This window comes from Microchirus variegatus (assembly GCF_963457635.1).
Source record: "Microchirus variegatus genome assembly, chromosome: 1".
NCBI classification, from domain to species: domain Eukaryota; kingdom Metazoa; phylum Chordata; class Actinopteri; order Pleuronectiformes; family Soleidae; genus Microchirus; species Microchirus variegatus.
The window spans coordinates 22,066,569-22,085,617 of NC_139802.1; the positions used below are offsets into that span (position 1 = coordinate 22,066,569).

General features: G+C 40.1%; 1 protein-coding gene across 1 annotated transcript; it reads left to right on the plus strand.

Annotated features, from left to right (window-relative positions):
• Positions 1-11,540: 11,540 nt before the first annotated feature.
• Positions 11,541-15,462, plus strand: LOC310930981 (cysteine-rich venom protein natrin-1; the record flags this gene model as incomplete). The annotated part of the gene is made up of 7 exons (XM_083894050.1): positions 11,541-11,549; positions 11,765-11,836; positions 12,192-12,282; positions 13,754-13,896; positions 14,040-14,125; positions 14,919-15,001; positions 15,188-15,462. 7 exons carry the CDS (start codon positions 11,541-11,543, stop codon positions 15,322-15,324), a joined length of 621 nt encoding a protein of 206 aa, XP_083750176.1. The 3' UTR covers positions 15,325-15,462.
• Positions 15,463-19,049: the final 3,587 nt, after the last annotated feature.

Below are 19,049 nucleotides of genomic sequence, written 5' to 3' on the forward strand. Positions count from 1 at the left end.
TTAAATGATTTAAAAAACACTCAAACATTAATCAATAATCAAAATAGTTGGCAGCCACCATTGCAATAATTGCAGGCCTTAAAGAAATGTTAAAAAGAAGTCATCTTTCAATGAGGAAAAATGTATGTAAAAAAATGTATCAAATTTAAACTGTGAGGAGATTCAAATTAAACTGACGCTGACAAGCCGAGAGGAGAAAACCCAGCTGGATAACAAGAGTGTGAATAATTACCGGTGATGCTCTCTGCATACTGTGATTAGACTAACTAGTTCTATACCATTGTGATCATGACATTGGGCTCCTCTCAAAGTCATTTTTTTCTCATCCTAATAGGAGGCTTCGCTCTCATTTGCCACAGTTGCCACTGTCTTTTCAAGGACAGTCCTCATTGTGTCGCTCAGAAGTGGCCGACGAGGACGAGGACAACCTAACTCCTCCAGGCTGCAAATTAATGACATGTCTCTTTTTTTAAAGATGGAGACTTTCCTGCCTCTGTTTGCCCCGTCACATCATCAGGAGCCCCATTACACTTCAATCACGCTTCCTGGAAGCACGGATGAAAAACTGCCAACATACATATCCAGATCTGGGCAGTGGACCATACGTCCGCTTCAGGGAGGATGTTTTTCCCTGCATTAGTCCACCTTCACATGGAAAAAAAGAGTCCAATGTTGGAAGGGAAAAGAGGCAATCTAGCTAATCGTATCTTGGAGACACCCGCAGAGCGAGCTGAGGTCGGGGTTCACGAACAAAAGACGTTGTTGATGTTGACCGGTTTCCAGTTTCAGTTCAACTCAATCAAATCGAAGTAAGGCCAAAATGCTTCAACCATTGTGTCTGGAAGAACACTGCTGATCACCTGCGGTAATATCCGTTAAATATTTGTCTTAAAGGTACAGTGTGTAAGAATTACAACGCTTTTCCACAGCACAGTTCAGGCACAACTCCGCTCGGCTCGACTGTACTCTTTGATAGTACCTGGTACCCCAGCCCTTGACCTGGCAAGGGACTTGAACCAGCAACCCTTTGGTCACAAGCCAACTTTTCTTTCCTTTCTAATATGTGCCTAAAGTACATATTAGAAAACTTATTCTAAGACAACAAGAAAATAAATAAATTTAAAAGTAGTGCTGGGCACGCCGCTAACCGCCGTTAAAGGCATCAACGTTAACGTACATTAACACATGAAGCATTTCCATGACGACTGACAGGAAAAAAGACGCATAGCTGGTAAACGGTACCTGGACTCCGGTGCCTCGGCACATAAACATAGTGTCTCGCACGTCTTTTTCCAATCAGTCATCATGGAAACGTGTCATGCGTTAGGCACAAGGCAATGAGGGTCTTTTCTGCCAATAAACCCCCTTAAATTTTCCATACTTTAAAGCTGTAGTTCATACTATTAAATATCAAAAAGTTGTCAAGTCTCAGTAGTTTTTCTCAGTATCGAAGTGTTCAAATGTGTAATCCATTGCTGCACACAGGAAGTGGTTTGTTGCATATCAAGAGAGGCGGAGGCAACTTCATGAGTAAAGGAAGAAAACGGTGTTTGACGAGATAAACGCTTCTCTGTCTCTGCTGCTGTATACACACAAACGCTTCTTCAGTCAGGTCTGATAGTTTCGCCTGACGGAGCCTGTTTTCAGACAATGGATGCATCAAAGACATTTTTTTTTGCTCACAAAGTCCAAACAAAAGGAAGAATAATAGCATCAACAACAGGAAAACAACGTACTGCAGCTTTAAGGGGGGGGGGGGGGGCACAATTTGATATTTTCACGGTGACATCCTCTCATCTTCAGTGTTTTTTATTGTTTTAGCTGCAAATTATTTGGGTTAAATGTCCTGTGACAATGTGACCTCGCCACTGAAAAGATCCACACAAAGACAGATGTTTCCTCACTGAGGGGGAAACGTGCGGGACAAAAATGTGTAGACAAGGAGAGAAAGAAGCATGAAGACGCACAGGTGACAGGACACACGGGAGACACTGACAGACAGAGGCCTAAATGAGTCTCCTCATTCTGTCATGAAATCATCAGAGCACAGTTGTTGCCACCACAGAGATGCAACAGTGCCCCCCGGTGTTTAAAAACAGGAAGTGAAGCATACTGTCAAATGAAGGCGTTTCATCACAGCCTTGGTTTTTAAGGTGTTTACATTGATGCAGTTATGTTGTAGGTATTGAGTTTAGCACCACCCTGTTTGATCCTGTGCTGAATAAACCGATATTTAAAGGTTAGAACGACATCCTGTATTTTACGAAGACGTGGCTCCATTGAATTACTGAATAAGAATGAATATAATTTTAAAGTTGTCGCAGGAAAATGTCATAAATGCATGCGTGGAGTATTATTAATATGTATTTACCTTTGGATTTTGAACAAAGTCGGTACACAGTTCTTGGAAAAGTGGTTCTGAACAAAGCTCGGGGGGATTAGCACTTAAAAAGTCCTGTAAAAACTATTAAAAATACATTTTTGAATTTGAAAAATAAAGATGGTTGTCAGTGTAAGTTGAAGTTTTAACTCTTAAATGTAAAAAAAAAATCATGAGGGAAGTGTTATATTAGTTGTATTACATATTGCACATATTGCTGGGAGGCAAAAATAAGCCTTTTCCCTCTTATTTGGCCAGTGATTATGTTCCAGTTTATTATCCAGTAATAAATCTGTTTCGGAGCCAGAATGACTTATTATTGACTTATTTACATGTCCAAAGACATCCATATCAATAGGAAGCTTTGGTCAAAGGCAGTAAAAATGGAAAGCATAAAAACGATTATATAGAGCATTGTAAAAACACATATGAAGCAGTAAAAGTAGGTTTTTAAAGACGATTTAAAGTGCTCAACAGCCTGGGTTATGGTGTTAAATGTAGTAACAATTTCTTGCTGACAGCAACAAAATCCAATCCAATCCAACTTTAAAGCACTTTAAAACAACCACAGTGTACAGACCACAGTGCTGCACAGAATAATATATAAAAGACTCAGTAAATAAACAGCATGTGAGGAGATAAGATACATCTCAAAAAGTGTGAAGTGAACTTCTAGACTGGTCAGAAGGAAAAAGGTCCATTAGAAATAAAAATTATATATATTTATATATTGTTTTGATATAATATAGTTTGTAACAAAAAAAAGTTATATGTATATTTATGATGCAGAATTAATCCGTAAATAACAAAAACAGACTAGAATCAAAACATTAAATCAAAAATAACACGTAGACAGTAGTTAATTAAATGTTGAATTTAACAATGTGATAAATATGCTAACAATTTGCTAATTTTGTATTAGTGTTGTTGCAGCTGCAGTTAATTCAGAATGCTGCTGCTAGAGTCCTCACTAAGACCAAAAAAGTAGATCATATCACTCCAGTTCTGAAGTCTTTACACTGGCTTCCTGTGTATCAAAGAATTGACTTCAAAATACTATTGTTGGTCTACAAAGCGCTGAATGGTTTAGGCCAAAATACATCTCTGATCTTCTGCTTAGCTACGAACCATCCAGATCTCTCTGATCATCTGGGACAGGTCTGCTCTGTGTCCACAGAGTCAGAACTAAACATGGAGAAGCAGCGTTCAGTTTCTATGCACCATATATCTGGAACAAACTCCCAGAAAACTGTAGATCTGCTGAAACTCTCACCTCTTTTAAATCAAGAGTGAAGACTTTTCTGTTTGCCGCTGCATTTCAGTCATTTCCAATACTGCACTGTAACCTCTATTCCTTATATATACTCTTGATTTTTATCTTTTTATTTTATTGTTATCTATTTTATTTTGTAATCTTCTACTTAATGTTTTCCATATACATTTTACCTGCTTGTTTTTAATTTTTTTTTTTTTTATTTTATATCTGATTTTATAAATGTCTCTTTTCTATGCTTTTTAATGTTTTATGTAAAGCACTTTGAATAACCTTGTTGTTGAAAAGTGCTATACAAATAAACGCCTTGCCTTGTTATTGTAAGACAATATTCCAATCCAATCCAACTTTACTTAATATGAAACAAATCGGACAAAAGTTATATTAACAGTAAAAAAAAAAAATAGCAGCATTTCAGTGGGAATCCTATGTCGTCGTTTGTGAGCGACTTTCCGAGTGGGAAATCTGACTCGTGAGGGTGTTCCAGTTAAAAACTTCCTACTAGGAACTTGAAAGTAACTGAGAAACATCCGTGGACGTGTCAGACACGACACTCCCAATGCTTCATTCTGTGCGGACGGCATTGAAGAAATATAATCTGAAGACTTTTCCTCCGCTGACTGAACGTGAACAAACGATTCTTTTCACACCGCGACGTCTCGTCATTTTCACGCCGCATCAGGTCGTCAGGTTTTTTCCCTTTTTCCCCTGCAGCTGCACTCAGAGCTGCCATTACTTTAAATAAATGGTGTGCTATTCTCACACCTCATGGGAAGGGTGTTGTTGATGGGAGAGGATCTTAAGATGAACGTATACGTAAACGCCATGAGTACATAAAGGGCTACGCCCACGATATCCATCATTGCCACGACATCGGACGTTTACGAGCAGCAATGGAGGACAACAAAGCATCTGTGACTTTTTAACAGTATAAAATGACACTGTCCCACTCTCCCATTGTGGATAAAACTTAATATTTTAATTTGCGTGAGGCTTTAAATCCTCCATCAATTACTCAAGTAGAGACTAAAATGTCACGGACGGATTGTCATGAAGATTTGTGCAGGAATTTATGGTGGAGCCCTGAAGCACTGCAATCATTTTTCATTAAGACATTAGATCGTCTTTCTTCTTCTTCTTTCTTGTCTTCTCTTCAAACGACTGCAGAAACTCACGGTGCCCAGAGGGCGAAGTCCCAGAGATCTCAGAGATCCTTTTTAAAAAATGAAAGCATTGATTTTTACAGTACTTTCAATGAAATCTATGACGTTTCAGAGTAAAATTAAACGTGGCTGTTCAGGACTTAACTTGACTTAAATTTAACCAGAAATTAATAGATTAATAAATAGATTTTGGAATTAGAATCAGAATTTGGAATTATAAGCAGATTTGGGAACTTTGAGTAGATTTGGGAATTATAAGTATACTTTGGAACTATAAGTAGATTTGGGAACTATAAGTAGATTTGGGAACTATAAGTAGATTTTGGAACTATAAATTAAAAGTTCCACTACATGTCCCTGTATTGTTGTCCAACACTGTATTTTCTCGCTCTCTAAATGAGATTTATTACCAGTCAGACAACAGCTTTCCTCTTGATACCTTGTGTACATGCGGCAAACACCACTCGGAGCAAAGAAGTCATCCATCTGAGGCCTTGTTTGTGACAACGTGATGATTGCGCGCTAGTTCCCGTGTTTGCTGTCTGATGCACAAGTGGTTTACAGTGGGTTTATCAGAGGATTACAGCTGGACACGACCCAAATGAGAACAGAGTGCAAAAAAACAAACACACAAAAAACAGCCGAGAGATGGAAACAGAGATTGGTGATGGACGAGAGCTGCAATTATTATGATTACAGTTTTAAGGACCTCATTGGCATTTAAAATATTCGTAGCTATCAGTAATTTTGGATACACTGTATGTGTAACTGCTTCAAAATTAATATAATTTGTTTTTTGTAGCCTCAGAATAAGCCTTTAAATACATTCACAGAGCTTTACAGAGGAGGCCATCTTCTGCCCAAAACTCAGTGGCCTTGATCTTTTCAAGGCTGGTTTTCCACTAACAGACAGTAGGGGGCAGTGGAGACGGCCCCCAATTTCCCCGCAACGAGACATTTAACCATTACAATGATTCCGAAGCTGTTAAATTATGTTAGAAATTCTGCATAGTTCTGCTTTAACCAAGGTTAAAGTAGTTTGGACTTTTGTTTTTAAAATGAGTTCATTTTTAGTATTATAGTATAATATTTATTAGCTAATTTTGGCGTCATGTGTGTCATGAAAACCCAACAAAAGATGCCATTTCATAATATAAATATAACTAGAAATTAGACTGTAGTATTAAATGTGCATAATGTGCATCACTGTGCTGAGTATAAGTGTACAAAGACGAAAACTAACCCATTTTAGTTAGTTTTGTAAACACACAATTCACTTTCAGTGAGTTATTAACTGGGGATTTTGTTTTTCCAATTTTAACTTTCGTTGTTTTTGGCCAATCAAAAGATTTAAATTTTCAATCAGATTTATCACAGGGTAGCTGTGGATTAATCACGATTAATCACGATTAATTACCATTCGTAAATATGCCAAATTGAATTTTCTCTTTATATTGTTGTAGGAACGGAGAGATAAATAAAGTATGTGAAAATATAAATGTAAAGAACAATAAAATACTGTAAATAACTTGTAAAAACCTATACAAACTTAGTAAAAAATAAAAATTACATTGTACAAAAAAAACACATTATAAGACAATATAAATAAATAGAAAAAATAAAATGCTGTAAATAACTTTAAAAAAAAACAACTATACATTGCACTGTAAATAACTCATATTATAAACAAAATATAAAGTATAGAAGTTAAATAGTTTTCTTACTAAACCCACAGCAGGAAATTCCTCATCAGCACTTTGAAGCACTGCTTCTACTAGTTAGCTTTAGCATCAGCTAGCATTCTGACGCTAATGTTAGCTGCTGTCTGTGTCCCTGTTAGTTAGACAGTGACTGTTAATGTTATGATTATATCATTATCTGCGCCAGTAGCGCCACTTACAACTGTGTGTCTTTCTTTCTTTTTTCTTCCTCTTCAAACTACCTGATTGATAACTCCTCTTCATTTTCCTTCAGCTTCACACAGGTTAACGTGAGGAGACATGGGGCCCCTTTAGGGAGGTTTCCTACTGAGATGTCATTGCAAATCAACCCTTGTTGTTTAAGGGAGACGGGGATGCAGCTGCTCACTGATGCATTTAGGCTCCGAGTGTCGGGAGCCCCCATGGATGTATAATATGAACTGGATAGAGCACCGCCCCCTCTGCCTTGAAGACAATTTTTGCATGGTGGCCACTGTGGGTACAATAGTAAAAGAGACGCGTGTAAAAGTGTCCACAGGACACCTGGAGACATGGACACGGGCTTTTATAAATCTTTATACTATGTTTGTTTAGTTCATGGAGTTTCATGTTTGAAAAACATTCCTAAAGGCCATAAAAAACCCAGACAAATCTTATTTCTCAGAGTGACGTCACAGCTGTGTACGAGCACAGCCAAGCGCGGTCATGTGGCGTCTCGAGAACGGCGCTGCTGTCAGTGAACCGTACGATATGAAAACTTCATGAGAAATGTGAATAAATGAAGACAATGAGGGGTTTTCGTTTACATTTTTAAAATATTATGACAAAGCAGGTTTTAGTAGTTTATTCGGCGCTCATTAACATTTATTTTCAAACGTATTATCGATGTATTAACGAGCTGTTGTGTGGATTCATTGAGGAGAGGAGACTGACATGCTGCACTTTATCACTGTGTTCAGTCCTGGACATCGTGACACTGATGATGGTGTGGACTGTGGAGCTGTGACCGTGTGATGCACTGAGAGCTGCGGTCACTTCACCACTGATTCACGGGGAGGATGTTTGTCTTATCGTCACTATAGGTTCATAAAGTTACTGTTAAATGCGATGAACACGCGAATTATAGTTGAATATAAACGTGTTGAGTGAAATAATCGGGAGTTATAAACCTACTTTAACACGTTGTTATTGTTCCTAATAATAATTATACAATTATATAAGGGAAATAAAACAAAAACAACATGATTCCTGTAACACATATAAAGTAATAGTCACGGTCCTAACCCAATTTTTTATTGATCGTTTTAATCTTTAACTCCGTCATTGTACTCAGCTTACTATATTCACTTCGATATCGTTGGTTTTGCATTTATTTACAAATCCATGGTTTAAAGCGGAAGTTAACGTGACGGCGGTATTCATGATATCCGCTATTCCACTTCATTAGCATACTCCCATCATGCCTTTCGCTGTTAATGTACGCGCCGAGCAAGTCGATAACGCGGACGGCTCGTTCACACAGCAGTAGTGTCACACAGTAGGGACACTACTGCCCATGCTCTATGGGCCCCATAACCCGGAAATAAACACAGAAGTCAAAAACTTTTTTGGCATATGCGCTGGGTGAGCAGCTTCATAGGAATGAACGGAAGCGAAGGGGCGGAGCTGTATCCAGTTCATATTATACATCCATGAGCGCATACATCATTCCTCTCGGCTATGTGAACGAGCCGTCCGCGTTATCGACTTGCTCGGCGCGTACATGAACAGCGAAAGGCATGATGGGAGTATGCTAATGACGTGAGCTAGCGGATTTCATGAATACCGGCGTCACGTTAACTTCGGCTTTAAACCATGGATTTGTAAATAAATGCAAAACCAACGATAGCGAAGTGAATATAGTGAAGCTGAAAAGTACAATGACGGAGTTAAAGATTAAAACGATCAATAAAAATGGTTTATTTTGGTTAGGACCGTGACTATTACTTTATATGTGTTACAGGAATCGTGTTGTTTTTGTTTTATTTCCCTTATATAATTATATAATTATTATTAGGAACAATAACAACGTTTTTAAGTAGGTTTATAACTCCCGATTACTTCACTCAACACGTTTGTATTCAACTAGAATTTGCGTATTCATCACATTTAACAGTAACTTTATGAACCGATAGTGAGACAAACATCCTCCCCGGGAATCAGTGGTGAAGTGACCGCAGGTCTCAGTGAAAATAAATGTTAATGAGCGCCAAATAAACTACTAAAACCTGCTTTGTCATAATATTTTAAAAATGTAAACGAAACCCCCTCATTGTCTTAATTTATTCACATTTCTCATAAAGTTTTCATATCGTACGGTTCACTGACAGCAGCGCTGTTCGTGTTCCCGAGACGCCACATGACCGCGCTTTGCTGTGCTCGTACACAGCTGTGACGTCACTCTGAGAAATACGATTTGTCTGGGCTTTTTATAAAAGCCCGTGTCCATGTCTCCAGGTGTCCTGTGGACACTTTTACAGGCGTCTCTTTTACTATTGCGGTCAATGGGAAAATTGCTTTTTGGGCTCCATGGGATTTTTTGTTGCAGTACCCACAGTGGCCACCATGCAAAAATTGTCTTCAAGGCAGAGGGGGCGGTGCTCTATCCAGTTCATATTATACATCCATGTATGCGCTGGGTGAGCAGCTTCATAGGAATGAACGGAAGCGAAGGGGCGGTGCTCTATCCAGTTCATATTATACATCCATGGGTGCCCCCCTATCGGCTCGGGGCCCCAAGCAGTTGCCCGCCGCCTTGCCTGTTCATAAACTGCACGTCTACCCTTAGCGCAATGAAAGTGAGAAAGTGCGTTAATGCGTTAAAAAAAATTAACGCGTTAATTCCACAAATTAATCATCCTGCGTTAACGCGTTAATTTTGACAGCCCTAGTTATTTTGTTAGTTTTTGTTTAACCTTGGCTTTAACTAAACAAAATAATAAGATGTCTTACATTAAACTTCTCACACTGATACTGAGCTGGATTTCTTTCTTAGATGTGACCACAACGGTTGTTTCGCAGTCACTTTTTAAAAAAGTATTTTTCAAAATCTAAAATGAGTAACTAAAATAATAATAATTTAAACACACTGTATATACTGTATATGTATACACGATAACACATGTATGTACACAATGATAATTAGGAGACTTCAGATTGATTTTGTTGAAAATATGCTGATGATATTTGCTTTTCTGCCTATATTTATTTATATTGTATTATATCCAGATATGTAAATTAAACACGACCATACACCTGCACACCCCGCCCCACACATCAGGACCAAACGTTCCAATGTGTCGCCTCTTTGTGCCAAAGTCAAACCAGACGGGTGCGTCTTGAGTCCACATCGGCTGTTTTATCTTTTAATCCATGGACATACACGAGCAAAGAATTCCACCATGTAATCTACCGTGTGCTTTCTTTCCCCCCTCTTATTTACTCTGGATTAATGCACCTTTCAGTTTTACAGTATGTAAACCTGAGATCACATTACACCAGGGTTCCACACTGCCCTCACACCCAGACTTAAGGCTTGGCAATTCCCTTATTGACTCGCGTTGATCCTGATGCTGCATCGTTAATCACACCCAGAGGGCGCTGTGCCGTCACCATGACGACAGCGAGAGGCTGTGTGCAATATAAAAGCAGGGTTGCAGCGGTGAAAAGTGCCACCTCATCTCCACCGGCCCGAGGAACCAAGTGCAGGTATGATCTCGCAAAATTAATTCTGGATTATGCAAATGAGAATGATTGAATCTGGAAATTCATTATACATTTTTTTAACATAATTATATCACTCTGTGCACATTTTCTCTTCAGTTTGGAAGATGTTAACACTCCTGATTTTCTCCTTGATGCTGCACATGGCACATGGCACCACATGTGATATAGTGAGTTATTATTCAGAATATTTGTTTTTACATTGGGTACTTTTTAGGTAGTAAAAAGTACTTTATAGGTAGTAAAATATAACTTTCTCTTGGTGTTTCCAATGGAAAATACTGTTGCTTTGCTCTGAATGTAGTTTTAGGTTGAAGTTGGTACTTTTTAGGGAGTAAAAGTACTTTTTCTTGGTGTTTCCACTGGAACATACTGGTGGTTTACTCTGACTGTAGTTTTAGGTTGCAGTTGGTACTTTTTTAGGTTGTAAAAATAACTTTTTAGGGAGTAAAAAGTACTGGAAAATACTGTTGGTTTGCTCTGACAGTAATCTTTTGCAGTAGGTGCTTTTAAGGTAGTAAAAATTGCTTTTTAGGGAGTAAAAAGTATTTTTTGTGGTGTTTCCACTGGAAAATACTGTTGGTTTGCTCTGAATGTAGTTTTAGGTTACATTGTGTACTTTTTAGGTAGTAAAAAGTACTTTATAGGTAGTAAAAAATAACTTTCTCTTGGTGTTTCCGATGGAAAATAATGTTGGTTTGCTCTGAATGTAGTTTTAGGTTGAAGTTGGTAATTTTTAGGGAGTAAAAGTACTTTTTCTTGGTGTTTCCACTGGAACATACTGGTGGTTTACTCTGACTGTAGTTTTAGGTTGCAGTTGGTACTTTTTTAGGTTGTAAAAATAACTTTTTAGGGAGTAAAAAGTACTGGAAAATACTGTTGGTTTGCTCTGACAGAAATCTTTTGCAGTAGGTGCTTTTAAGGTAGTAAAAATTGCTTTTTAGGGAGTAAAAAGTAATTTTTGTGGTGTTTCCACTGGAAAATACTGTTGGTTTGCTCTGAATGTAGCACCTAAGTGAATAATATTAATATATTAAATAACACAATTTGCTCCTGTGTTTGATGAGACCATGACTTGTTGACCTTTCTCCTCTCCTTCTCGTTTTTGCTGCAAACCCACGGCGTCGGCGTCCACAGTGTGGTAAGTGCAAAGTTAAAGGCTGCGGTTGGGGTTGATCTTTGTAGTGAGCAGCTTTATTTCCTAAGCCGTCTTGTGTCCGTGTCCCACAAATAATGTGTCCCAATCAAAATAAGATTATGGGATGGATGTGGTCAGGCATGGTTTGCTTTGCATGTGCTTCTTGTGTTGTGTTGTTTTAGAAACAGTAAACCGGGCACAGTCATGTCTTTGGATATTAAAAAGTCAGTGTAAATGTCACATATTATAATCTGCTGTGTGTGTGTCTGGGTGTGTCGTGTGTGTGTGTGTGTGTGTGTGTGTGCGTGCGTGTGTGCAGACATCTCCCCAAACAAAACATCGATTCAGAAAGAGATCGTCGATGTCCACAATATGTACAGACGTTCAGTTCAGCCGCCAGCGTCGGACATGCTGCACATGGTCAGTACTTGTTTCTACATCTTCTTCTTCTTCTTTTGGCTTCTCCCTCTAGGGGGCGCCACAACGGATCATCTTTGCTCTATCCCTTCTTTCTACATGTTTAAGAAAACAAACCGCTAATCATCTACAGTGTCTCCATTGTATGATTGTAAGGAGGAAAATTAAGTAAATATAAAGGCCATGTGCAAAGTGACAACATATTTTAATTATACTATCAGTCAGAGATGGACAGGATATGTATGTGTAACCTTGTGTATGTAATGTATGATCCAGATCCAGGAGGATATTTTTTTCTGCCTATTTTATGGGAGATTGTTGTGACATAAAACACTATTTATCTCTCTCTCTTTTGTAGAACTACAGCACTAAGCTAGCTGCTGTCGCTCAGGCCTGGGTTGACAACTGCATCCTGGCTCATGGTCCTCCCAGCACCCGCATGCTCGAAGGTACATTTCTGCTCTTTCTTTTGAGCAATAGAATTCACTTTGCGGCCATTTTTGTTTTACTTGCAGAAATGTAAATCTTTGATTGATGCAGAACTACTTCCTCTAGAGGGCTAGAAATAGAAATAGACAGAAATGCAAGGGGCGTGTACCATTAATGGGGAATATTACTTTTCAATATTTCCGTAAATCTTGGATTAACATAACAGTGAGTGAAGCTCACACAAATACCCATATAGACTCTTCTTGCCATTTTCCCCGACTGATTTCCGGACTATTGACTCTATACTGCCTCCCAAGGATTTGTGGTGGTAAAGAACAAATCAGGGAGCGCAAAGAACAAGTGAGAGAGTGCAAAGAACAAATTAGGGAGTTCAAAGAACAAGTGAGAGAGTGCAAAGAACAAGTGAGAGATTGCAAAGAACAAGTGAGCGAGTGCAAAGAACAAGGGCCAATTCCAATTCCTATCTTAACCCTCAAGCTCAACCCTTAATCCTCACTGGCCCTTAAAACCAAGTGTTGAGGGTTATTTTGTCACTTAGAAATGGGACACCCCTTAAATGCAGATACGTCTTCAGACTGTAGGGGGCAGAATAACGCGATAGCTGCGTCCAGTCTGTCAACTCCAAAAAAGAAGAAGAAGAACACATTTACGTCACGATTATTTATTACGATCCGTTTGTCAGTCAAGTTATTAGGTTGTCAGTTAGTTATAAGATGATACTCATACAAATACCACAACCACGGACATATTCAGCTGACAGTTACCACACACCACGGCTTATTGAAAAGTAAACGATCGCAAACGATGGCTTGTCCGCACCGGCCGGCTATTGACAAAAGATCGTATAATAAAAATAAATGTTATGCAACAATGACGTCAGTAATCCATAATATGGGCTTAAACTAAGATAATACAATGGATTTCATCATTTTTATATCTCTATTAACAAAGAAAATACTTAATTTGTATCGCACTCGCTTCGCTGCTTTCGACGCCATCTTTCTTATGTGAAAACAATGCATTCTGGGTAGCCCTTGCTCCCAAGGGTGGTCTCGGATAATCTTAATATTGAGGGCGATACAGCCCTTAAACTTGCCCCTCAAACTTGAGGGTTAAGCAAGGAATTGGAATTCACCCCAAGTGAGGTAGTGCAAAGAACAAGTGAAAGAGCGCAAAGAACAAGAGAGTGAGTGCGAAAATGAAAGTGAGTGAAATCAAGGTGAAATCAAGGTGTGCAAAGTACAAATCAGGAAGTGCAAAGAACAAGTGAGGGAGCCCAAAGTACAAGTGAGGTAGTGCAAAGAACAAGTGAAGGAGAGCAAAGAACAAATCAAGGTGTGCAAAGAACAAATCGGGGAGCGCAATGAACAAGTGACGGAGCGCAAAGAACAAATGACAAAGTAGGAAGTGTTGTCTCTTTTCAAAAAATTATATATTTGCTGTCCTTGTGTTTCTCTCTCCATTGAGCAGGATATGGATTAGGGGAGAATCTATTCTATTCGGCCTCGGCTTATAACTGGACACAGGTCATTGGAGCCTGGCACAGTGAGCTGCAGAACTACCAGTATCCCAACATATCCACCAACGGAAAAAGCACTGGCCACTACACACAGGTAACGCTGAGCACATTGATGCTAACGTGCTAATAAAGACCATTGTGGAGGAATGACAGAAAACAAGAGGCGACTGAGTTTTGACACTGTGTAAAATAAAGATTGAGTGTTTTAGCACTGACTTTGAGTTTGTATGCCCTCAGGTGGTGTGGAACACCTCATACAAGGTCGGCTGTGCAGTGAAATATTGCAACGGCATCTTTCTCTATGGCTGCAACTATTACCGAGCGTATGTGACACTCATTCACTCATTCCCACCAAAACTTTCTTTTCAAAGCAGGAATTTCTGTTCGCACTTTGGGTTTGGTGGGTAAAATAAACAGCTGCGAACCATCAGGGTCCAGCAGAGGGCGTTCATGACCAATGCGGTCACCGTCAAAAAAAGCACAAAGATTTTTCTTGTGATGTCATCAGAAGGCGTGTCAAAGCATAGATGCTAAAACACTGCGAGCCAATATAGGAGTGTATTTTGCTGAAATCCTGCGATCGTGAGTCGTGTCACGTCCTGCTCAGTATAACAAATCTTTTTAATGAACTGATTCTAATGATTCACTTACACCGAAAATAACTGTCACTAGTTTGTTGTGTTTGTGTCCCGTATAAAACCGATGTCACGGCGGTTTCATGCAACCGTGCTATGATGACTCCGCCCACGTTGAGGAGGTACTCTGAAGTAATGGAAAATGATGAAGAGTCGAGCAGTGCCGAGCAGATCCGTGCTGGAACTGTACAATGGAAGGGCACCAGTAGACACGCCCACAGTCAAGTGCGGCCCTGGCGCGTAGGCGTGAATTTTGCGGATTGCGATTTATCGTGCTGCCACTCACGACGACGTAAAGCAGTGGAACAATTTGGTTCCGTTGAAGTGGTTTAGCTAAAAAACACCAAGGATTTTTGTTTTCCTGAATTTAATTAGTTTATATTAATTTAGTTTATTGGATATTTCTGTTTGTTAAAGAGGTATATTTTATTAGATTTAGAAATAGAAATTATTTATTAACAAAAAACTATTTATTTAACAGGGGAAACTTCCAGGGCTCTCCTCCGTACACAGTTGGATCTCCTTGTGATTCCTGTAACACCACCTGTGTAAATAATCTCTGCAGTAAGTACAAGCCGCCAGTTAGCAGTGAGCAGTTCAAAAAGGTGCATTCTTTATATCGTGAATCACGATTTGATCGTATCACGTCACAATACTGTTTTTTTATTGCGATGTCTGTTGATGTAGAAAGTAAACAGTGTTTTTAACCTCTACGCTGCTGTATCTGTGTGTGTTTGTTTTTGATTTCAGACAACCCGTGCCCCTACGTGAACCCGTTCAGCAACTGTCCGGCTGTGGTGGAGAGACTCGGATGCAATAACACTGTAGCAAGGAACGTGTGTTTCGCTTCGTGTAACTGCACCGGTAAAATCATCCCGATAGGCTGATGACGTCTGACCTAACCAACACTTTGACTTTTCCACACTATCGTCTTTTGGTTCAGAGGCTAAAGTAAAATATATATATATATATATACTCAGGTCACATTAGCAGAGGAGGCCGTCTTTCAAATCTTTCGAAGTTAAGGGGTAATATATTTCGGACATTGACTGTGTTTGTATGTGTTTGCTGTTTGGGGGAATTTATGTTCTAAAATCACACAGCGTCAGGTGAACAGCAGATGTGAGCGGTTAGAACGACCTGTGTGGCGGTAAATTAGGGCTACGAAAAATGTATCAATAAATGGATTAATAACAATGTGTGTTTTGTGTCAGAAAACTGAATGTAAGTAGTGCCAGTTTTGAGGTTTTGTAAGCGGGAAATTTTCGCAGACATCGCCTGCTATTGGACGATTGGCCTGTCAATCACCCTGGTGTCCGCTCATATGTGCCGTAATAATGTGCAAAAGTGACATCATGTTCAATTGATGACCTCCATTTTTTTGAGGATATGGTCTGCTTAAGATCCAAGATTCAAGATTTTTATTTGTCACATGTGGATGTACAAGTACACACCAGTGAAATGACTTTGCAAAACAAGCCCCTCTGTGCAACTGTGAAGCAATAAAATAACATTTACATTTAAAATAAATTCCAGATAAAATATAAAATATTTACAAAATATACAAGAAATAAACTAAAAAGCAATAACATACAGATCAAATACAGAATGTACAATATAGCAGCAATATGGATTTAAAATGTGTGTGTTGTGTGTGTGCTGTATTCACGTGGGGGGTTGAGAGTTCAGCATCCTGATGGCCTGAGGTAAGAAGCTCGACCTCAGCCTCTCTGTTTTGGCCATGCAGGAGCAGAGACGTTTGCCAGACGGCAGCCACTGGAACAGTCTGTTGAGTGGGTGATGAGTGTCTTTTATAATCCTCCTGGCTCTGCTGGTGCAGCGCCTGGTGTAAATGTCCTGTAGAGTGGGCAGTGCTGCCCTGGTGGAGCGTTCAGCGCAGCAGATCACTCTGTGGAGAGCTGACCTGTCTCTGGCAGTGCAGCTGCCGTACCACGCAGTGATGCTGCCGGTGAGCACAGACTCCACTGCTGCAGTATAAAAGGTTCTCTGCAGCACTGAGGAGATCTTGAATTTCCTCAGCCGTCTGAGGTGGTACAGACGCTGCCTTGCTCTCTTTACCAGGGAGATGTGTGTGGTCCAGGTTAGGTCCTCGGAGATGTGGACACCGAGGCACCTGTAGCTGCTGACTCTCTCCACCGGGGTCCCGTAGATCCTGAGGGGGGGTGTAATGGCTCCTCTGCTTCTCTCTCCTGAAATCCACAACTATCTCCTTGGTCTTAGAGACGTTCAGGTCCAGGTTGCATCCACCTCCTCTAGATTGGTCGTCTCCCTGTTGTTCGAGATCAGGCCAACCACCACTGTGACATCTGCAACTTTCACGATGATGTTGGAGGGGTGAGTGGCTCTGCAGTCATGGGTGTAGAGAGAGTACACCGTGGTCCAAAGTATTATGCAAATTGGAATTAAGTAATTAAACTCATGGATTATTGTGTCTCAGGGCTCATTGGATCATTGAAATCAATATCAGACACCTGTGATAATTAGTTTGCCAGGTAAGCCAAATCAAAGGAAAACTACTTAAGAAGGACGTTCCACATTATTAAGCATGCCACAGGTTTCAAGTAATATGGGAAAGAAAAATGATCTCTCTGCTACTGAAAAGCATGAGATTGTGCACTACCTCGGACAAGGTACGAAAACATATTTTCTGAAAACGTATGTTTAATCATCATACTACAGGGTTTCCCCCAGTGAATTATAAGCCTGGTGGGCCGCCATGCTTTACTTGCCTCCCCGCCAGGCTTAGCGTTGCTTGTTTATTTATTTAAAATAGATTTTTCTATACCGGGGTACAAGAGCGCATGCTCCCCCATGTAATCAGCGCAGCGCACACTTGTCCAGGTGCCGATTGAAACCCAAGTCACACTATCAAGTCCGTCATTATTACGGTTACATCGTTCTTGTAAATGTAGATGTTATATTTAGGGATGCACCGATAATTCGGAGGTCGAAACACAGCTACAACACGGTGGAACAGCACCTGGAAAGTCTCTGCGCAAATGCGAAACTTGGCTGCGTGCGGCACAGATTATGAACTCCCCGCGACATTCACTTCACAGCAGAGAACATTCTCTCTCTTTGTTAACTAAAGACATCAGCTCATCTGATGCATCTGTTATTCCCTTAATTGCAGCGTTAAAGCGTCTTCTTTCACAAAGATTAAGACCACGGAGTGAAAACTATGAAAAGTGCGCTCTGCTCTTAAGAGTCTGTCACCGGCGTTTTACTCAGATCTACTCGGATCACCTGTACTTCATCGTGACTGTACTCCATCCTCGTCATAAAGATCATTATTTATATGTGGGGATAGAACACGTAGAGAAATTATCCAGGCTGCTTTGGAAGAGACCGCTTGGAGACGCAGAAGCGCAGAGCGACGAATGGCTCAGGAGAGGGAGAAGGGAACAGCGCAGGGGCGGTGCGCAGAAATAAAAGGGCCGTTTGTCTGCACCAGATGAGGCAGATGAGGGGGCACTACCACTTTTATATTTATGTTGCTTTATTTTACTTTTAAATGTAACCATTGCATGGCTCGTTTTAAGATTCACTGGCCAATTACTTAATTAATATTTAACTTAAGTGAAAAAAATGTATATTATTTATTTAATTTCAAGAGTGTCTTTTTGTAAGACTCTATAGTTGGTGTTTAAGTATTGTTAATAAATGTCTTACAATAACACATGATAGTCATAAAAATTTCCAGTGAACTTTTAATTTTAATTTTAATTTTTTATAAAAAAGCCGTGGGCCGCCGGTGGGCCCCAAGAGGTACCACCGGGGTTTGCGGATTTTCTGGGGGAAACCCTGCATACTGTGAAGAACTTTGTTGCTGATTCAGAGTACAGGTGGGTTCATGCAGACAAAGGCATAATAAGGAGGGTTTCTGACAGACAAATTCCTAGGATTAAGAGAGCAGCTGCTAAAATGCCATTACGAAGCAGCAAACGCGTATTTGAAGCCGCTGGTGCCTCTAGAGTCCCGCGAACCTCAAGGTGTAGGATCCTCAAGAAGTATTCGGCCACCCCTAAACAATGCTCACAAGCAGAAACAGTTGCAGTGGGCTCAGGAATACATGAAGACTCATTTTCAACAGTTTTGTTTATGGATGAGTGCCTTGCAACCCAAGATTGTCCAGATGGATGGAGTACTGGATAGTTGGCGAACAGGCCACCATGTCCGAACAAGGCTGAGACGTCAGCAAGGAGGTGGCGGAGTCATGTATTGGGCTGGAATCATGGAAAGAGAGCTGGTTGGTCCCCTCAGGTTTCCTGTCAGTGTGAAAATTACCTCTGCAAAGTACGTGGAGTTTCTGACTGACCACTTTCTTCCATGGTACAAAAAGAAGAACCGTGCCTTCAAAAAAAAATCATCTTTATGCAGGACAATGCACCATCTCATGCTGCAAAGAATACCTCTGGGTTGTTGGCTGCTATGGGCATAAAAGGAGAGAAACTCATGGTCTGGCCCCCCCATCTTCCCCTGACCTCAAACCTATTGAGAACCATTGGAGCATCATCAAGCAAAAGATCTATGATAGTAGGAAGGCAGTTTGGGTCCAAGCAGGGTTTTTGAAAAAGATACTGTTATCATC